The sequence below is a fragment of the Oncorhynchus masou genome, chromosome 16 (genome assembly GCF_036934945.1).
Source record: "Oncorhynchus masou masou isolate Uvic2021 chromosome 16, UVic_Omas_1.1, whole genome shotgun sequence".
NCBI lineage: Eukaryota > Metazoa > Chordata > Actinopteri > Salmoniformes > Salmonidae > Oncorhynchus > Oncorhynchus masou.
The window spans coordinates 17,946,286-17,967,651 of record NC_088227.1 but is presented as its reverse complement, the minus strand read 5'-3'; the positions used below and the strand labels follow the sequence as shown (position 1 = coordinate 17,967,651).

Below are 21,366 nucleotides of genomic sequence, written 5' to 3'. Positions count from 1 at the left end.
TGTCCTCTGGTCTGATGAAACAAAAATATAACTATTTGGCCATAATGACCATTGTTTGTTTGGAGGAAAAAGGGGGAGGCTTGCAAGCTGAAGAACACCATCCCAACTGTGAAGCACAGGGGTGGTAGCATCATGTTGTGGGGGTGCTTTGCTGCAGGAGGGACTGGTGCACTTCACAAAATAGATGGCATCATGAAGAGGAAAATTATGTGGGTATATTGATGGGTCTTCCAGTGGACAATGACCCCAAGCAGACTTCCAAAGTTGTGGAAAAATGGCTTAAGGATAGCAAAGTCAAGGTATTGGAGTGGCCATCACAAAGCCCTGACCTCAATCCTATATAAAATGTGTTGGCAGAACTGAAAAAGCGTGTGCGAGCAAGGCAGCCTACAAACCTGACTAAGTTCCACCAGCTCTGTCAGGAGAAATGGGCCAAAATTCACCCAACGTATTGTGAGAAGCTTGTGGAAGGCTACCCAAAACTTTTGACCCAAGTTAAACAATTTAACGGCAATGCTACCAAATACTAATTGATGTATGTAAGCGTCTGACCCACTGGGAATGTGATGAAAGAAATAAAGCTGAAATAAATTATCCTCTGTCACGACTTCCGCCGAAGTCGTCTCCTCTCCTTGTTCGGGCGGCGTTCGGCGGTCGACGTCACCAGCTTTCTTGCCATCGCCGCTCCTTTTTTCATGTATCCATTTGTTTTGTCTTGTTCCCTTCACACCTGGTTTTCATTCCCCATTCAATCCATATGTATTTATTCCTCTGTTCCCCATCATGTCTTTGTGTAAGATTGTTTGTGTTTTGGAATTGTGGATATTGTTCCGCGCATTACTTTTTGTCTATGTTCCGTGTTTGGGCACATTTTATGTTACTTTGTGCTGCCATTTTGGACAGGAAAAAAAGTGTGCCTGTTCAATACACTCTGCTCTCCTGCACCTGACTTCGCCTCCAATACACACTCCTAACATTCTCTCTACTATTATTCTGACATTTCACATTGTTAAAATAAAGTGGTGATCCTAATTGACATAAGACAGGGAAATTTTACTAGGATTAAATGTCAGGAATTGTGAAAAACTGAGTTTAAATGTATTTAGCTAAGGTGTATGTAAACTTCAGACTTTAACTGTATCTGTGTATGAGAAGTGGCCTTTTTTCTATGCTACATACATATCCTTCTAACTCCCTGTGGAATTCCTATATGGAGTAAGTACATTAAGTGCAGGGACATGCTTCTAGTTGCACAACACCTCCAATGTAGTTGAGGTTGTCATAAATAACATGTTTGATTGATTAAACACACAGAGAGCTGAAATGTAAAGCTACAGGCAAATTTTAGCTGGAAGTCATAGAATATCTCAGAGAAGCTGGGAATGATAAAAATGCTACAAAAGAGCTGTGATATTTTCAAGAAGCAGATTGTATTCTAGGGAGTTGGATATATTTACTAGCAGAAAAAACAGTGCATTTTGTTTTTACCACATTTCCCCTATAAAAATATACACTACCGTTCAAAGTTTGAGATCACTTAGAAATGTCCTTGTTTTTGAAAGAAAATCACATTTTCTGTCCATTAAAATAACATCAAATGGATCAGAAATACAGTGTCGACATTGTTAATGTTGTAAATGACTATTGTAGCTGGAAATGGCAGATATTTTATGGATTATCTACATAGGCGTACAGAGGCCCATTATCAGCAACCATCAATCCTGTGTTCCAATGGCACGTTAGAAAACCCTTTTGCAATTATGTTAGCACAGCTGAAAAATGTTGTTCTGATTAAGAAAGCAATAAAACTGGCCTTCTTTAGACGAGTTGAGTATCTAGAGCATCAGCATTTGTGGGTTTGATAACAGGCTCAAAATGGCCAGAAACAAATAAATTTCTTCAGACACAAAGAACTTTCTTCTAAAACTCGTCAGTCTATCCTTATTCTGGGCGGCAGGGTAGCCTAGTGGTTAGAGCATTGGACTAGTAACCAGAAGGTTGCAAGTTCAAATCCCCGAGCTGACACGGTACAAATCTGTCGTTCTGCCCCTGAACAGGCAGGTAACCCACTGTTCCTAGGCCGTCATTGAAAATAAGAATTTGTTGCCTAGTTAACTGACTTGCCAGGTTAAAAAAGAAAATCTGCGAAATGAAGTCTATTCCATGTGAGAAATTGCCAAGAAACTGAAGATCTCATACAACGCTGTGTACTACTCCCTTCACAGAACAGCGCAAATGGGCTCTAACCAGAATAGAAAGAGGAGTGGGAGGCCCCGGTGCACAACTGAGCAAGAGTACAAGCACATTAGAGTGTCTAGTTTGAGAAACAGACGCCTCAACTGGCAGCTTCATTAAATAGTACCCGCAAAACACCAATGTCAATAGTGAAGAGGCGACTCTGGGATGCTGGCCTTCTATGCAGAGATCCTCTGTCCAGTGTTCATTTACCCATCTTAATAATTTATTTTTATTGGCAAGTCTGAGATATGTATTTTTCTTTGCAACTCTGCCTAGGAGGCCAGCATCCCGGAGGCGCCTCTTCACTGTTGATGTTGAGACTGGGGTTTTGCGGGTACTATTTAATGATGCTGCCAGTTGAGAACTTGTAAGGCGTATGTATTAATTTAATGGACAAAAAATGTGCTTTTCTTTCAAAAACAAGGACATTTCTAACTGACCCCAAACATTTGAGTTGTGAGCTGGAGTTTGGCATACTATTTTTGGCGTGTTATTTTTTTGGTGTGCAACCCACAAACCTTAAACTCATTCTGCAGTGTAGTATTAGGTTCTAATTACCAGAGTAAGAACTTAACAGACACTATGAAAGCTTAAACCAAGTATAGTCTTCCCAAAGGATCGAACATCTGAATTGACAAAAACATATTCACACAAGCACTGATATTTAACCCTTTCTCCTATGCTGAGTCTCCTCCTACACACCTGAACAGCCATTACATCTCTGTTGCTAGACAGAACCTTAGTGATATCTGTTCTTCCTCACTTCATCTGACCTGACCTCTACCCCAAAGTGCTCACTAGTCCCCAAATCACGGCTGTCAGGGTGACTGGTACCAGACTGTGTCTGTCCTCCTCCCATAGGATCCCTGATGGCTAATGATAACATATCCTGACAGAATGTAAATGTTATACATTCCCCTCTCTCCCTCAGTGGGATGAATAAGTACATTTCAAGAAATCAGAACCCAACAGTATCCAGTTCAGATAAGTCTGAGATGACAGACTGATTTTCCAGGGTATTTTCTTTCAAAGCCAAATGAAGGACATTACATATTTCAACCTAAGTGTTTCCGATCATATTGCAAATACATTATCAGTTGCTTTTCGATAGATCGTCATGATTATAGAAAAACAGGAGTAAATGATTAACTTATTTAAAGGAGGGTTTTGTCAAAACTGGATCCAGAGCTGGTTAACAGCAACTAGTCACAGAACTCCAGTATAATTATCACAACCCTTTAAAGTACGGAGGCATTTAGAATTGTTGCTTGGTTCTGTTTCTCTTCATTTTACGCTGTAAAATGTATTCTGTTGAAGACATGAATCCTCATTTACATAACAATTTTATCCAGAAGTCAGTGCTGAACTTTGTCCATCTTTTCTTTTTTATTAATACAGAATTTAAATTGTGTTGTTATGTGATTAATCTTATCATGTGAATTATAGAGAGCATTCTTCCAAATAAAGATGGAAGAGAGCAGAGGAACCTCTCTCCTATCAAAGAGGAAGCTGCAGAGCAGGGGGAAGACAAAGAAGTCTGTACAGTCAGCCCATTTGGGACACGTAGACAGCCACCCAGAAGCCCAGAGGACAGGTACTGTAATGATATTTCTATTCTATTCAACATGTATCACCTTTCAAATCAAATCAACAATCACATTTTATTGGTCACATACACATATTTTACTGTCAGCTAATGATAGTGAAGAATCCACAAGTGAGTTGTGGTCATTTGCTATTCCATACCATTTTTTATATACGTTAACTGACCTGTCACACTATTGAAGACCCATTAGGCCTGCTGTCAAAGAGAGAGAGAAAACATTTCAGGAATTTGTGGAGGAACAGCTGAAAGTTGAAGAATATGCACAGCAAAACAACAAGCAGGTATGGAGTGCATAGAGGATTTGCATATGGCCTACTTTCAGAGTAGTTCATTTCAGAGTATTCATTACACTTTGTAATCATGTCATATAAAATAAGTTATCTACTGTATCTAAGCAGCTGGTCCCTTTTCAGGACAGCAGGGAGGCCAGGAGAGTCACAGAGAGAAGATACTTCCTGAAGAAAGGGAAGGGCGTGTCCAGAATAGAGAGGGGTAAGGACAGTGTGCAGCAGAAGACCTGGCGTAGGGCCTCCCTCTCACTCAGCCAGCAGCCCAGGAAGGTGAGTTGTGGCAGCCAGCAGAGACGCTCATCAGCCCCCTCCCTGCAGCTCAGTGACAGGACCAGACTCAGGGTCAAGCCTTTACTGATCTCCCAGAGGAGCTGCCCTGCTCTTTCTGAGTCCTGGGAAAAGACAACAGGACCTGCCACACGAGAGAGAGACAACAGAGTTAATCAAACGGCCAGACAGGAGAGGACACCAAAGCCCACAGAAAATACTCAAAGCAAGGCCACTGAAAACACTGCATCTAGTGTTGATACTAGAGACAGGAGAGATTTGTTGGGCGTTACAACATCCCATAAACGGCTTGTGAGGTCGCCGAGTTTGACCTCCGTGGAGCTAAGTGATGAGGTGGTGTCACAGAATCATGTGTATGCTGATTTAAGGGACCTTGTCCATAAACAACTTGAGGTGAAGGAGCCACATTTGGCATTGCAGCCTTTTGATAGTACTGCACAACCAAACAACATGGGCCAACCTAAGGTCAAAGCTCAGGCAGTAAATGTTGGCTTCAAGACAGTCAACGACCACATAGTTAGAGTCACTGACAATGGGCCGGTCTCATCAGAGACTGCGGACTGGAAAAATGTCACACACTCCAATTTCACCAATATTTCAAAATCTCAAAGCGGGTCTACAGCAGTGATGTCTCTCCTATCTCTGAGTAGTTCTAACAGTGACGAGGACAACCCTAACTCTCAGTGCCACCAGCAGCCCACCCTCCCGTCTCCCCCACGGCTCGGACACAAGGACCAGAACCTGGACCTGTCCGATGGGGACTACGCCAGCGATGCCCCCAGCGAGGCTGGGGATAGCCTGCCCTCCAGACCTTTTCCCACCCACGGACCCACTCTCCACCACCACCACCCATCTAGCTCCTGCTCCAGCAGTGACAGTGAAACAGAGCTCCGGGACATAAACTGGCAGAAGACAGAACCACGTCCATTATACCCACAGTCTGCAAGGAAAACAAGCACAGAGAGAGCCCTGCCACTGGGGAGCAGCAGCAGCAGGGGGACAGACATAAAGTCAAAACGTCCCTCCTCTGCAGAGCTCAAACCCAGCATGGTCCCTAAAGTAACATCTAGAACTAAAGAGACCGTAAAGAGCAGACATCTCCAGGGGTTCAAGCTGGGTGAGTGTACTGTTTATTTTGGCTAGACTCACCTATGTAATTGAACTGCTATAATGAAGAACACAGACATGAATCATGTAATAATGTGTACCAGTTTACATGCTACATGACATGTTATTCTTTGAAGAGGTCTTCTCTCTACTAACAGTCACTTTAACCTCCTTCAAGCAAATCAGACCGTGTCAAAGCCACACAGCGGAATAAAAGCAGAAGAGAATCATGATTTGTTGGACAAGATGAAAACGGAACAAGAGAGAGCAATGGAACTCCTCAGGTAAAATGTACAGGGACAGTTTGGTTAGTTTTCATAATGTGATGCCCCGGAAAATGTGTCTGTGCCGTATCTGATTGTGATGACGTGCTAGAGACATGAAACACAAACTATGTAAAAAAAACCACTGATGATATATGATCCACGAGATTATAAAGAATTTGAGCACTTCTGGAATTGCAATATCAGACACCTATCATGTTCTTCATCAGAAATGTTGTTTTTTCTTTCATTTCCACTGAAATGTGGGTTTTACACAGAAAGAGAATGGACCAAATAGAGTGCTGTGACAGAGATGGCCACCACAGCAGTTATGGATCCCCATTCACCCATACAGAAGGCCAGGTGTTGAAGAATCAACCGTTTTCTGCTAAACTAGACGTTGGTGATGGTCAGGTAAAGTCATTATGTGACTGATCTTAATAGACCTTAGTAAAACAAATTTGTTCATCAGAATCTCATAAAGCCTTGAGGCCTAAAACAGCCTACTGTATGTGGTATCGATATAACGTCATTTGTGAGGGAGCAATGAATGTCCGTGAGGTGCACATAAGTCGTAGAGCGTCATAGGAGTCAGGTGCATTCTGTCTCAGCGTCTATCAGTTTCCTACTGACCAACATTAACATGGAACAGAGCGATGCATTTCCTGTCTCATAAGGTGTGAATAAGTCAGTGTTACCATTTTATGACAGAATTAAACGCATCCCCTTTGCTTGTCCTGACCTGATGATACCGTTGAAGGATCTTAATTTGATCACTCTTTCGTTGCTGCGAATTTTCCTGCACCGCAGGAAATGCAGATGAGCTTCGTGATTTCCATAAATTCACTGAAAACCCGCTCCAACTCACTGTTATATTGACAGTATTGCACTTTCATGTAGCCTACTTTTGTCCAGCTAATAGCCTAACTACCGATCAAGCAACATTATGGACTAAACATACAAAAAAAATCTAGGATTATTTTTGCAACAACAATACTGGTCAAATTAAGATCCCACTTCTGTAACAGTTTATAACGTACAGCTTTAAACAAACACCCAACAAACACCCAACATCCAAACTGTGAACATGAGTCCTATATCCACCACATTGGTTGGTTTGTCTCACTCTCATCCAGGGTGTGTGTATGTTCATGCGTGGGTGTCTTCATGTCTGTGTGTGTCCGTGTGTGCGTGCATGTGTGTGAACTCAGGATCTCAGGCAGCAGATTCTAGCTCTTCAGGAGCAGTTCTCTAGTCGGGAGTCCCACTGGTCCCAGGCTCATCATCTGCTGCAGAACCAGGTGGAAGCCCTGACCAGAGAGAATGTGGAGCTGCGTGACAAGCTCAGTGCTCCTGAACAAAGCCACCAAGTGGCAGGGAGTAGTCCTGACACAGCCACTGCATCTCACATAGGGGCAGAGAGCGCTGTAAGAAGATATACTGTACCTAAGTAATAACCCATGAGTAACCCATGAACCCTGAGTAATAACCCATTACTAAACCATTCATTTACATTTACATTTAAGTCATTTAGCAGACGCTCTTATCCATACTTTAAGTCAGTTTATACATTAACTTGTAACACTTCTCTTATCTACTAATGACGTCAATACTTTCTGACCTCATCAGTGTTCTGTGTCCAAAAAGGATCAGTCATCAGTGGTATCAAGGTGTCAGTAGAGCATTATCTATCAGTATATAATCCATATGTCCAGGTGTCTGTGGATATTCATAGAGCTACTAGTCAGAGGATAAGGGAGAAGAGATCTTCAAGTTGTTCCAGTCACAGTGGAAACCCAGCCAGAAGGTCAACAGTTGGCAGTTTTCCAGCTGCAAAGTCCAAGGTGCAGGTACTGTATACAGTATAGCTACAGACCATATGAAAGCCATGAGGCTCGGTTTTATCCTAACAGGAAATAGCTTTGGGGCTGTATTTCTAAGAGCTCTAACTGTATATTTGGGCAGAAATCATTTGAGTTTACAGAAACCAACCGACAGCTCCCCTCTGTGCTCATCATATTCCATTGATCAAACAGAGCTGGTTTACTTCCTGCTCAACTGATCTAAGATCAGCCCTTTCTACCTCACTCAGATCTAACTAGAATTGCAAAATTTTGGGAACTTTCAATAAATGGCCTAGTTTTCCAGAAATCCTAGTTGGATGATTCCTGATTTCATCCAACCGGGATTTCAGGGAAAACCAAGGAATTTATTGAAAGTTCACAGAATTTTGCAACACTAGTTGCAACACTAGTCAATTATGAAAGAACAGTATTCCCTGAAGTAACTACACAAATACAGTAGATAGAGGGGCATCATCCAGAATAGTGGATGTTATAATATGTCTATAATATGGATATTTGTTCCTCAGATTCCTGATCAAAGAAAATTGTCACATATGGTTTCTGAACCAGCTCCTTCAGTCGTCCACAGCAGAAGTGCGACTCCTGCATTCAACAAACCACCTGTCCAGAAGAGTGCAGCTTACAGTAAAATGGACACAGTCAGTATGAATCTTATAATCAGTCTGGCAAACAATCAAGTAATGTATTCTGTTTAAAACAAACATAGAAACCTGAAGTTTTTTTTTTTACTATATATTCCATGTGATTCAGATCAACTTGACATTGTATTTTCAGCTCATTTACCATTTTAGAGGTATATGTTGTATTTTATCGCAAGTTTTGTCAGAGATAGACATCTCTGTCTGACTGCAGTCAACTTGTTAGGCTAAATGTAATAAGTATCAAGTATAAAATGTGTTCTGAAGTGGTCTTTAAGCACCCCACTAATAATTTATAGCGATTTACAATGGGCCGTGTCAGATTAGTGACTCTGCCCATTATTAATTATTTATACTGTGTAATGAATATACTCATTGCCAATTCTAAGAAACTTAAGTGTTAAAACCTGATTTTACTTTTCAATAGTTTTTCCTTCTTCATAATGTATGAACACTTTTGAACCAAGGTTCAATAATAGATGGAACAAGCACAGTTAAAATGCAATTTAATCCAAACTGGACAAAAGGTTGTCTTTAAAACTGCATGTGACACGTTCAGGGGTCATCAAGGCCAGCTAAACATATTGCAAATGAAAATGTACAGTAGCCTAATGTCCCTTATTAACAATTTAGACTAACGGATGTTCTTTGTATCTTCCTCATAAGAAGCATGAAATGAGAAGGTTTAGTGTTTATAATTATCATGTGACTTGATTCTTTCTTTAGCCTTATCACAACTATCCTACCAATACTCAAAGCACAAGGGATTGGGGACCTGCCTCCTTAAGTAAGTACTCTAGTCTGTTCTGTGTTTACTATACATTCAATCAATTGATTTGGCAATGATGTTAATTTCATTCACAACAGGCCTTTCATCAAATTCAGTCAGTTTTGAGGACACCCATCACACAAATGACTGTCTCTTAAAGCAGCGTGAGAGCAACAGAGATCAGGTACATATGTCTGTAACATGGTACTCAGACAGCATCAGTCGATTGTAACACACTGCTACATGTAACAAACAACCACTATGAAATAGCCCACTAATTCTCGCTGTCCTCAGGGTTTGGGTCGGTCAGTGGAAAAGGAGACGGAGGCGAAAGGTCGACAGAGCAGGAGCGCCACACCATCGGTCAGCAAATACTCCAGCTCAGAGTCAGAACACAGGGTAATGAAGCCTAGCAGAGGTTCTGATGTGTATAGTAATCAACTAAAGTTCCTGAAATAACCAGTTCTACATAGGTAGATTGTTATTTTGCTCACTTCAAACATTTTAGTAATTTAGCAGACACTTTTATCCAGAGCGACTTAGGGGTTAAGCGCCTTGCTCAAGGGCACTCTTACTACATTTGCACACACTGTACAGTACATAGATTTTTCTGCTGTGTTATTGACTGTACGTTTGTTTATCCCATGTGTAACTCTGTGTTGTAGTTTTTGTCGCACTGCTTTGCTTAATCTTGGCCAGGTAGCAGTTGTACATGAGAACTTGTTCTCAACTGGCCTACCTGGTTAAATAAAAATGACATAAAAAATATAAAAATCGTAAGATTTTTCACCTATTGTAGCCGGCTCAGGATTCGAACCAGCAACCTTCCGGTTACTATCCCAAAACTCTTAACTGCTAAGCTACCTTTTTGGATGGCTGTGTATCTGAGATACTATAGTTCCTTGCCAAGGTCTTGGACCATCTTGGACAGCTTTAACAATCCCTCATTTGTTATTACAGGAACCACGTTTGAATCCAGGAGCGATGAGTGGTAACTCCACCCACACAACACACACGGGTATAAACAATGACGTGTGTGAAGAAATACACTATCCAGATGGTAAGGTAGGAAAATTCCCCTATGTTGTTATTTCTTTGAACAAGTACTTGTATGAAGTATATCATTTTCTGCCCTTTCATTGAAGTTTCATTTCAGCAATTCCAAAGTATCCCACTAACAGAGTTACCACTCATAGTGAAACAATAATAATGCGCCCTACATGCCATGATATTGCTCTGATACACAGATAGAACAACTTCTCACCAATGGCTGGCGTGTATTTACATTCCGCAATGGAACTAGAAAAGAGATCACTGCTGACCAGAAGACCATAACTGTCACATTCTTCAACGGAGATGTCAAACACATACTGGCAGATGGGAAAGTGGTGAGTAATATGTCGTACTGGGGACTATGCCAGTATTTAAACTGTAACTACTGCCTTAAAGCTGGAATCCTTAATTGGTGAAACTGCCATGTGCATTTGGGATATTACAACAAAAAGAAATGACTGCAAACAACAACAAAATCCCCTGGGACATCGCTGCACACGTAATAGAACAGCAGAATATGTCATGCATTGTTTTTTACTGCTTTGCCGGACACTCGTCTTCTTCATTTCAGTAACACAATTTTTAAAATAACAACGGGGGATTTTTATTTTTTATAACTCCATTGTTTCTCTTTGATAGGTGTACTACTATGCTGATGCACAGACAACTCACACCACATACCCAACTGGTTTGGAGGTCCTGCAATTTCCAAACAAGCAGATGGGTAATATTGTTATCAAAGCTCTAATCTGATATACACTACATGGCCAAAGGTATGTGGACAACGCTTCAAATTAGTGTATTCGGCTACTTCAGCCACACCCGTTGCTAACAGGTGTATAAAATCGACCACGCAACCATGCAATCTCCATAGACAAACATTGACAGTAGAATGGCCCCTACTGAAGACCTCATTGATTTTCAATGTGGCACCATCATAGGATGCCACCTTTCCAGCAAGTCAGTTCGTCAAATTTCTGCCCTGCTAGAGCTGCCCAATTAGCTCAGTGGTGAAGCTGTAGGTCACACAAGCTCACAGTCTAGAACACATATGTCAGAGTCAAGGCCCGCGGGCCACATCCGGCCCGCGAGAAGGTTTTTTACGGCCCCTGGGATGATCTTGATTTATTATTAGAACCGGCCCGCAGACCGCAGCAAGCCGGCAGCCCGCAGATCTTTTACACGCACCAATACTACATTTCCCACAATGCAACGGTGACGCACCGAGCAGTAGGCTGCTTCATTTCAATATTTATTGGCACAGCAGTCGTCAGCGTCACAGTAAAATTAACTTTCAGATACCCATCAAAAATGGCAAAACGGAAGGTGGACACTGAGAACCGGGGGTTTCAAACAAGGTGGGAGTCGGAGTATATGTTCACGGAGGTAGCTGGAAAACCTGTGTGTCTTCTGTGTGGAGAAAGTGTGGCGGTACTGAAAGAGTATAATCTGAGACGACATTATGAAACGAAACACGCGGACAAAAACAAGAATATGGACATGGAACAAAGGCTACAAAAGGCAGAGGAATTATATTTTTATATAAAGGAAATTTGTCTTTTGTGTCTGTTGAAAATTAAAGAAAATTAAAGATTACTGACAGAGCCATAAGAAAATATTGCTTTATTTATCTGATCATATTGGAATATATTTGTTAGGTTTTCAGTAGGTTCAATTAGGTTCACTAGACTATATGCGTCATTTAAAAATTTTTCAATGAACATTCGAACAGTCCGGCCCTCGGCTTGTAGCTAAATTTTTTATTTGGCCCTCCGTCCATTTGACTTTGACACCCCTGGTCTAGAAGAAAAAGAAATGCACACCTATTTAGACGAGGTGCTGGCTAGCGGAGTAGAAGACTTGAAAATAAAAGAGAGCCGCACACAGAACAGGACCGCCAAATGTTGAGGCAAGTAGCGCGCAAAAATCATCTGCCTCAGAGCAACATCAGCACGAGAACTGTTCATTGGGAGCTTCGTGAAATGGGTTTCCATGGCCAAGCAGCCGCACACAAGCCTAAGACAGCCATGCGCAATGCCAAGTGTGGGCTGGAATGGTGTAAAGCTGGCCGCCATTGGACTCTGGAGGAATGGAAACACTTTCTCTGGAGTGATGATTTACGCTTAACCATCGGGCAGTCCGACGGACGAATCTGGGTTTGGCGGATGCTAGGAGAACATTACCAGCCAGAATGCATAGTGCCAACTGTAAAGTTTGGTGGAGGAGGAATAATAGTGGGGCTGTAGGAAAATCTTAACGCTACATCATACAATGACATTCTAGACCAGGTATTCCCGAACCAGGGGTACGCGCAATGCCGTCGGGGCTACGCCACATAAAAATGTGATTCACATATTATTTATTTTAATGTTTTTATAATTTTTTTTCTTCTTTTTTTTCTTCAGATTTTCAAACAGTTCATTTATATTTTCCAACGGTGCTATACATTTGGGTGAGTTTTTCCTCTCGTCTGAGTAGTCTCGTTTCACTGCCAAAACTAAAATGAAACCATCTAGTGTTCAGCGAAATAACAACACAATGTCAAATACAGGTAGCCTAGTCAAATAATTAACATCCAATCACATTAATCGTTACTCTCTCGTGGGAATTTCACTAACGGTCCGTAGGTAGCCAAATGTAGCTGCTGCTCATGTTGGTATCTGTACTGATGGCGCAAAAGCCATGACAGGGAGACATTGTGGAGTGGTAACGATGTGCAAGCAGTTGCTCCCTACGCCACTTGGGTTCACTGCAGCTTCAACCGAGAGGGTCTTGCTGCAAAGGGAATGCCTGACAGCTTGAAAGACGTTTTGGACACTACAGTGAAAATTGTTAACTTTGTTAAAGCAAGGCCCCTGAACTCCGGTGTATTTTCTGCACTATGTAATGATATGGGCGGCGACCATGTAACGCTTTTACAACATACAGAAGTGCGCTGGTTATCAAGGGGCAAAGTATTAACACGTTTTTTAAAATTGAGAGACGACCTTAAAGTTTTCTTTACTGCCTGGATTGGGCTGCGCTCAAAGTATCCTGCCTTGGCAAATCGCGCTGTTAAGACACTGATGCCCTTTGCAACCACATACCTATGTGAGAGTGGATTCTCGGCCCTAGCTAGCATGAAAACTAAATACAGGCACAGTCTGTGTGTAGAAAAGTATTTAAGACTGAGACTCTCTAATACAACCCAAAATTGCAGAGTTATGTGCAAGCACACCCTTCTCATTAACCTGTAGTGAGTTATTCACAATCTTCGAAGAACAAATAAGGTTTTATATGTAAGATGGTTAAATAAAGAGCCATATTGATTGGTTATCATTATATTATTATTTGTACCCTGGTCCTATAAGAGCTCTTTGTCACTTCCCACGAGCCGAGTTGTGACAAAACCTCACACTCATTCTTATGTTTAATAAATGTATTGTATAGTGTGTGTGTGTGGCAGGCTTACAATGATAGCAAAAAAACAACATTTGAGAGTGCGCTGACCCCTGGTGCTAGAGGGGGTACGCAGCTGGAGGTTGAATGTTTAAAGAGGTATGGGACTATAAAAAGTTTGGGAACCACTTTTCTAGACGATTCTGTGCTTCCAACTTTGTGGCAACCGTTTGAGGAAGGCCCTTTCCTGTTTCAGCATGACATTGCCCCCGTGCACAAAATGAGGTCCATACAGAAATGGTTTGCCGAGATCAGTGTGGAAGAACTTGACTGGCCTGCACAGAGCCCTGACCTCAACCCCGTCGAACACATTTGAGATTAATTGGAACACCGACTGCCAGCCAGGCCTAATAGCCCAACATCAGTGTCAGACCTCACTAATGCTTGTGTGGCTGAATGGAAGCAAGTCCCTGCAACAATTTTTTTATATTTAAAAAATATATATATATTTAACCTTTATTTAACCAGGTAGGAAAGTTGAGAACAAGTTCTCATTTACAATTGCGACCTGGCCAAGATAAAGCAAAGCAGTTCAACACATACAACGACACAGAGTTACACATGGAGTAAAACAAACATACAGTCAATAATACAGTAGAAACAAGTCTATATACGATGTGAGCAAATGAGGTGAGATAAGGGAGGTAAAGGCAAAAAAAAGGCCATGGTGGCGAAGTAAATACAATATAGCAAGTAAAACACTGGAATGGTAGATTTGAGGTGGAAGAATGTGCAAAGTAGAAATAAAAAATAATGGGGTGCAGAGGAGCAAAATAAATAAAATAAATACAGTAGGGAAAGAGGTAGTTGGTTTGGGCTAAATTATAGGTGGGCTATGTACAGGTGCAGTAATCTGTGAGCTGCTCCAACATCTAGTGGAAAGCCTTCCCAGAAGAGTGGAGGCTGTTATAGGAGCAAAGGGGGGACCAACTCCATATTAATGCCCATGATTTTGGAATGAGATGTTCAACAAGCAGGTGTCCACATACATTTGACCATGTAGTGTATATTTTCAGAGTGACCAGGCATAGACACAAATAACAAAAAATGTATTCATGTTGTCTGTAGAGAAACACCACCCTGATGGAAGGAGGGAGATCGTTTTCCCGGATCAGACGATAAAGTACCTCTATCCTGACGGCAGAGAGGAGAGCATCTTCCCAGATGGAACAGTGGTCAAGCTTTCAGAGTAAGATACACATACAGTACTTAGCTCTATTTTATGTCGGGTAAAAGTCTTAACAACTGCTGCATTCTTATATTTTGTGTGTGTGTGTGTGTGTGTGTGTGTGTGTGTGTGTTCTGAAACTGTAGAAGTGGGGAGAAAACAGTGGAGTTCAACAATGGCCAAAGAGAGATCCATACGTCCCAGTACAAGAGGAGAGAATACCCTGATGGAACATTGAAGACGGTGTATTCTAATGGAAGGCAAGAGACCAAGTTCCCCTCGGGCAGAGTACGCATTAAAGACAAGGATGGCATTATCATAATAGACAAGAAATGAAGAACATATGTTTTGTGTTTTTCAAGCCTTCATACCAAGTTAGCAAAGCTCCATTGTGTTTGACTGTAGCTATTTTCCTGTGGCATATTTGATCATTTTCTAAGTGCTTGAGTGTAAACAGACATTTTTAAATTGTGTATGTTTATTATTCATAAATCATTGTACACTAAATAAGTAATACTAATCAATACAATTTGTGTTGAAACTATTTTGTAGAGATCTTTGAATGTCTATACTGCTCTCTTGAAGGAATATATTTCTTATTTTTGTTGGGAAAACTCATTCTGATTGGCGACTGGCTCTTCAGTGGGTGGAACCCCTGCCCAGGCATGTGAAATCCATAGATTAGGGCCTAATGAATGTATTTAAACTGACTGATTTCCTTATATGTATGTAACTCAGTAAAATCTTTGAAATTGTTGCATGTTGCTTTTCTATTTTTGTTCAGTATAAATACAAAATAGGTTATTTTGAAATTGTGGACAAATGAGTTGCTTTTCCATATAATGTGTGTTTGTACTGTATACTTTAGTGTTTTTACACATTTATGTTTAGGCTGTGCTAATAATAAATTATTCCAAAAGCTTAATTCCAAAAATGTTCAGTTGCTCGTTGCTTGTTTGACAAGTGGCACTCACTAAGTAGAGGAGGGTTAGTAGGTCCCCAAAACAAAGTCCCAAAATCCTTTTTCTCTTTGCATCTATCCAACTCATCTTCCGTCCCTCTCTTCTGTTTGTGGCTACATCCTGATGCTAGCTGGCTGATGAGCTTGTGAACCTCATGGACTGCAGTCTTAACGTTGAGCTTGTCCCACGACGCCTTCAGTGTGACCTCATTAAAAGGAAACGTCAGTATGAAGTCTCCCACACGGAGTGGTGGGGTGCTCTTATCTTGGCTTTTAGGGTCCCATGGGAATTTAGGAGTCTTGTACTTTTGAATGTGAATGGCAGGTAGCTTACAGAAGCCCCCGGCTGGTTGCCTTGAGGCCTGCCACGGGCTAACACGTGTGGACAGGTTTCTGTCATCAAACTCTGACTCTATGTCTGAAACCTCAGACCACTGGATGGCCTCTGTCATCTGTGAGAGCACTGGATGTGTCTTTCTGTTTCCAGTTACAGCTGCAGTCTTTGAATGTGGGATGAGTATTGGATTCAGAGCCGAGCGCTTGGTGTTGCTTATGGAATTCCTTGCAGTGCGGATCTGGTTCATCTCAACTGATGGAAAGTATCTCATACTGTCAGAAAACGTAGAATGTATGCTGTGACTTTTCTTGTTTCCTGGGTGGTGCTCACACATAGACTTGGGGAGCACTGGGGACCGCAGAGACTGGCTGCCTAGATAGCAGGGGCGTTTGTACTTCTGTTTGAGATATCCTCTCTGTCTAACGCTGTCCATGGACTTGTAGTTCATCAGATCAACCAGATCATTGAGAAGTACTTTCTTGACTGTCACGTCTACTTGGCAGTCGATGGTGAGAGCAGGGCTGTAGTTAACCTCTAGTAGCCATGGCTTATATTTGGCATCAATTAGGATGTCAAACCCAAAGAGCTCAACACTGTTGGGACTGGAAGGTACAGAAGGGGCTATGGTGAGCAAAGTTAGTGTGACAATGTTGTTGATCTTTTGCCAGAGGAATAGTTCATTGATACCTTGGCTATGAAGAAAGCAGCGGAATTTACTCATAGTCCACTTACATCCTTGTCCCACTCTCTCTTTGTCTGTTGTGTAGAAGGGGCTAAACTTATTAATGCTCGTGTTGGTCAGGTGAGAATAAAGGTTGTCCAAAGATGTCAAATTGTATTTCTCAGTGGCAAAGCGTACCATTCCCTCCTGATGCATGTAGATGATGAGGGGCTGAAAACTTTTCACACAAACATAGATCCGAAGGTCAAATTTGTACCCTGAGATGAGGAGAGGATTGCTGATGTATCTCTGAACGATCACTGAGGAGTCATACACCAAGTCTCTGATGTCCTCAAAGATAAAGATGCCCCTGCCTCTTGATAGATCCACTGGCTTGCAGATCCAATACCCCGACCTGCCTCCATTCTTCAAACGATGCTTGGTGTACTCTGCCAGAAACCTGGTGTAATCATTGGGGAGGATGAAAGTTGTCGGACTGAAGTTGTAAAGACCCGAGCCGAACGTCCCTCTCATTCTCTTCAGGTTTCTGGCCAGGCAATCCTTGCGGGTGATGCCCACAGTCTTGGGGTGATGGTTGAGTCTCTGCCATGGCAGTATGTTCTCATAGTCTGAGTTGTGGAAGGCTGAGGTGCGCCAGTAGAGGTTCCAGCCTCCCTCCTCCTGCCCCTGCTCATCATACTCCTCCCAGCCTCTCTCCAGCAGCACCTCTCTCACCAGCTCTGGGGCCCCCTTGTGTAGCCGGAACACCAGGGGTGTGGGGCCACACACACCTGCGGCGGCCATACCAGGAAAACAACCTTCAATAAAAAACAACAGTACCATTATACTGATGAGGGTACAAAATGAGTCACAGTTTATTCCTCACTTGGAAGGTAAACTGTTGTTATCAGACCACTCCCTTACAGTCCGAGCAAAGTTATTTATTAGAAATTGCTCTTTGCTTATAACATTTTAATTGAAAACAATCATTGCAATTCAAAATCATTTTGTTCCTATGCAACCAAACCTAGGCTGTAGGCTTCTAGTCTGGGGGCCAGTGTCTGTAACATCCAACTCTTTGTAATCTGTGCTAAATACCAGCCTCTGTAACATTACACTCCTTGTACTCCGTGCTGGGTACCAGTCTCTGTAACATTACACTCCTTGTACTCCGTGCTGGGTACCAGTCTCTGTAACATTACACTCCTTGTACTCCGTGCTGGGTACCAGTCTCTGTAACATTACACTCCTTGTACTCCGTGCTGGGTACCAGTCTATGGAACATTACACTCCTTGTACTCCGTGCTGGGTACCAGTCTCTGTAACATTACACTCCTTGTACTCCGTGCTGGGTACCAGTCTCTATAACATTCCACTCCTACTCCGTGTCATGCGCCAATAGGCGACAATAGCTAAACAGAGTCTGTCAGGGGCAAGCTAGCAGGCTTCACACATGGGCTTTAGAATTCAACATATGATTAATGAACCTCGAGTACCGTCACACATCTCACTGAAATTGTCCAACATCGTATTTACATTCTACCTACCTTGATGAGAGTGCTCTTCTTTTTAAACACAGGCACCTCTCGCCCGGTCCCGAGCTTTCTTCAGTTCTGCGACTGTTATTAAGACCTACACACGGCTGCCGGTCATCCGTGTTGCTAGGAGAACCCACTGCCGCGCGAAAGATAGTGTAGCCTTGTCATGTGGTTCGAGCAGGACAGGTGGAGGTCAGTTTATTTTTAATTTTTAAACCATGTAAAAAGAACCATGTTGACCCCGCTAGCAACATAAGGGACCGCTATACATATAACCTATACTTGACATACTAAAAATGGCATGTTTATTTCTCATAATATTCACAGCGTACATATCTATTTACATGAGAGTTGTATTTCACATGGTCTATTTAATACAGTTAAGATTTGTAGACTTCTACTACAATCTTGTAGTTTCTGTGGTCAGGTCAATGTTATATCCCTCTACGGTTTGGATTTAATTTTCCCCCTCTGTGTAGAATTTTTTCCTCTGTTTGAATTCCACCCCATCATAGAGTACAACTGCAAGTAGAACTCCAGACAGGATGAAGAGCTTGATTTCCAGAGATTACGTTTCTGAGCGCGTACAACACTACAAATCCAACTGACTCCCATAGTCGATAGTTAGCAAATGCTACCTCCTTCTGGTCATAAAAAAGAACTCAATAGAATGCTGAAAAATGGAAAGAAATCTTACATTTTTTGTTCCATCTGAACAGCCGGTAAAGGTTATAACATCGGTAAAGGTTATAACATCGGTAAAGGTTATAACATCGGTGGCTCAGTGAACTATTGACAGGTCAGTAACCTTGTCTGAAAACGGTTAGCTTTCAGAATAAATGCACAGCACAGTTTTTTGTGTGTTTTTTTTTTAGCTCTGAGGGCTAACAGTCTTGAGGCATGTGGGTGACCTGGATTCAATACCTAGTTGGTCACACACTAAAGGTCAGGCAATCATGACGACAGGAAAAGGGTAACTCACCCTTGATTTGTGTCTGCCATACAGCATCTGCATTGCCCCAGAGAGCAGGAAACACAAATAACACAGGCAGCTGGTCTGGGTGAGGCCTCCAGAACAACAGACCCAGGATAAGGGCTGAAGCTGGAAGAGAGTTACACAAATACCATAAGTAGAAGTGGATCATCAAAGTGATTGTTGATATGTTCAAATGTATCATCTGGTGTTTACATTGTCCCCCCTTACCAAATGAAATAATGCTTCTCTTCCAATGTATTGTGACAGCTTCCCAAAAAGTATAGAGAATAGGGAAGTTGTGGCACCAAAGCAAATCATTACATAGCCAACAAAACGTATCCCCAAAGCACATGAGGCATAACTCTAAAATAATTTTTTAAAAGGTACATAATGTGGTCAGATACAGGGTTTTTCTGAACAAAACAAATGTCTTAGTTTTAGTGATTTTAAAATATGTTTTAATTACTATTGTCAGCGTTAAGGAATGTGTTTCAGAAATGTGCGTAGTAACTTACAGTGGTGTAGTCCCCAGTAAGGAAACCCACCTACAGATCAATGTATGAGGTCAAAAGGAGGAGAAGAACTTGTCTCTTATCTTGAAGTTGTTTGAATGTGTCAAGAAAAACAGTACATAAGGGCGCTTTGTTGCCCATAGAGTCCAGTTTATGTTTGCTGTTTATGTTTATCCAGGAATGCAGCCACCAGAATAGCTGCCAGAGGATTAACACCAGCAGAATATACAGTAGATATTTCTGCTGTGATGTTTATATAGCGCGAGAGGAGGGGCTTGTTTCAGTGATTGACATATGATTGATACGGTTACAATGGGGTGAACATAAGGTACAGTTTACGGTTTACATATTTACAGGGCAGCTCACATAGGCAGCAGCCTGACAGAGTGTTCACAGACTTGTCATCAGGTCTGGTGGAGTTTACAATTACTGCACTAGAGCTTCCCAGTACTGGACAGTCCACAGAGCTGAGCTTCACCTTGAGTTACATTCACTGTAAGGAGAGAGAGACAGGTCACGTGTCTGTGAGACACAATAAGAAAGGATATGAAGCTGAATCTCTGTTACGTTCCTTGGTTTCTGTGTTGTTGTGAGTTTGTATGTATGTGTATGTATTTCAGGAAATGGCTTCCTGGATTCCCCCAAGCAGTTGATTGGTCGGCCCCAATCCAGATTGGAACTGACCCTGACCTCTCCTCGGGGGATACAGCTGTCTGCAATTACAGACTCCTTAAATCCAGCTGTATAAAAGCCAGTGTTCCTTTACTCAGAAAATGAGCTTCTGGGTATGCCCCACTATTGTTTGTTGCTTGCTCAGAGATAGCTTATTGGCATGTTCTGTGTTGGTTGTTGCTCAGAGATAGCTTATTGGCATGTTCTGTGTTTGTTGCTTGCTCAGAGATAGCTTATTGGCATGTTCTGTGTTGGTTGTTGCTCAGAGATAGCTTATTGGCATGTTCTGTGTTTGTTGCTTGCTCAGAGATAGCTTATTGGCATGTTCTGTGTTGGTTGTTGCTCAGAGATAGCTTATTGGCATGTTCTGTGTTGGTTGTTGCTCAGAGATAGCTTATTGGCATGTTCTGTGTTGGTTGTTGCTCAGAGATAGCTTATTGGCATGTTCTGTGTTGGTTGTTGCTCAGAGATAGCTTATTGGCATGTTCTGTGTTGGTTGTTGCTCAGAGATAGCTTATTGGCATGTTCTGTGTTGGTTGTTGCTCAGAGATAGCTTATTGGCATGTTCTGTGTTGGTTGTTGCTCAGAGATAGCTTATTGGCATGTTCTGTGTTGGTTGTTGCTCAGAGATAGCTTATTGGCATGTTCTGTGTTGGTTGTTGCTCAGACAGGTTTTGTTAAGTAATTTGTAGCCGCTGCTTCTGAGGTATGTGTGTGTCAATAGGACGTAGTCTTTCTGATTATTGGAATTGTCTACTTATGTTTGTATTATTCTGTTTCACTTGTTTCCAGGGGGGAAGGGGATGGCACCTTGGGAGTGCTTAGGCAAGAGGCATGCGGGCATACATATACCTATAGTATGTACTCTCTCTTTGCACACTAGGTAAGACCTGGGTGGACCATCCCCCTGTATTTTGGTAACTGCGCCAGCTGGTGCTAGTTAGGTAAGTTGTGGGTAAGGTAGAAGGGGCTCTTTAACTTTTTTT

General features: G+C 42.0%; 1 protein-coding gene, 1 long non-coding RNA gene and 1 pseudogene across 2 annotated transcripts; 1 reads left to right on the top strand and 2 right to left on the bottom strand.

Moving 5' to 3' along the window:
* Nucleotides 1-9,021: 9,021 nt before the first annotated feature.
* On the top strand, nt 9,022-10,097 carry LOC135557194 (uncharacterized). Its single transcript, XR_010458190.1, has 4 exons — nt 9,022-9,082; nt 9,163-9,248; nt 9,359-9,463; nt 10,025-10,097. It is a non-coding gene; the product is annotated as an uncharacterized LOC135557194 (long non-coding RNA).
* Nucleotides 10,098-15,644: 5,547 nt separating this feature from the next.
* On the bottom strand, nt 15,645-17,486 carry ttll2 (tubulin tyrosine ligase-like family, member 2). Its single transcript, XM_064990469.1, has one exon. The coding sequence runs from the start codon at nt 17,484-17,486 to the stop codon at nt 15,645-15,647; it is 1,842 nt and encodes a 613-aa protein (XP_064846541.1).
* A 1,243-nt stretch (nt 17,487-18,729) lies between these two features.
* Nucleotides 18,730-19,849, bottom strand: LOC135557280 (protein unc-93 homolog A-like; annotated as a pseudogene).
* Between the last annotated feature and the right edge of the window lie 1,517 nt (nt 19,850-21,366).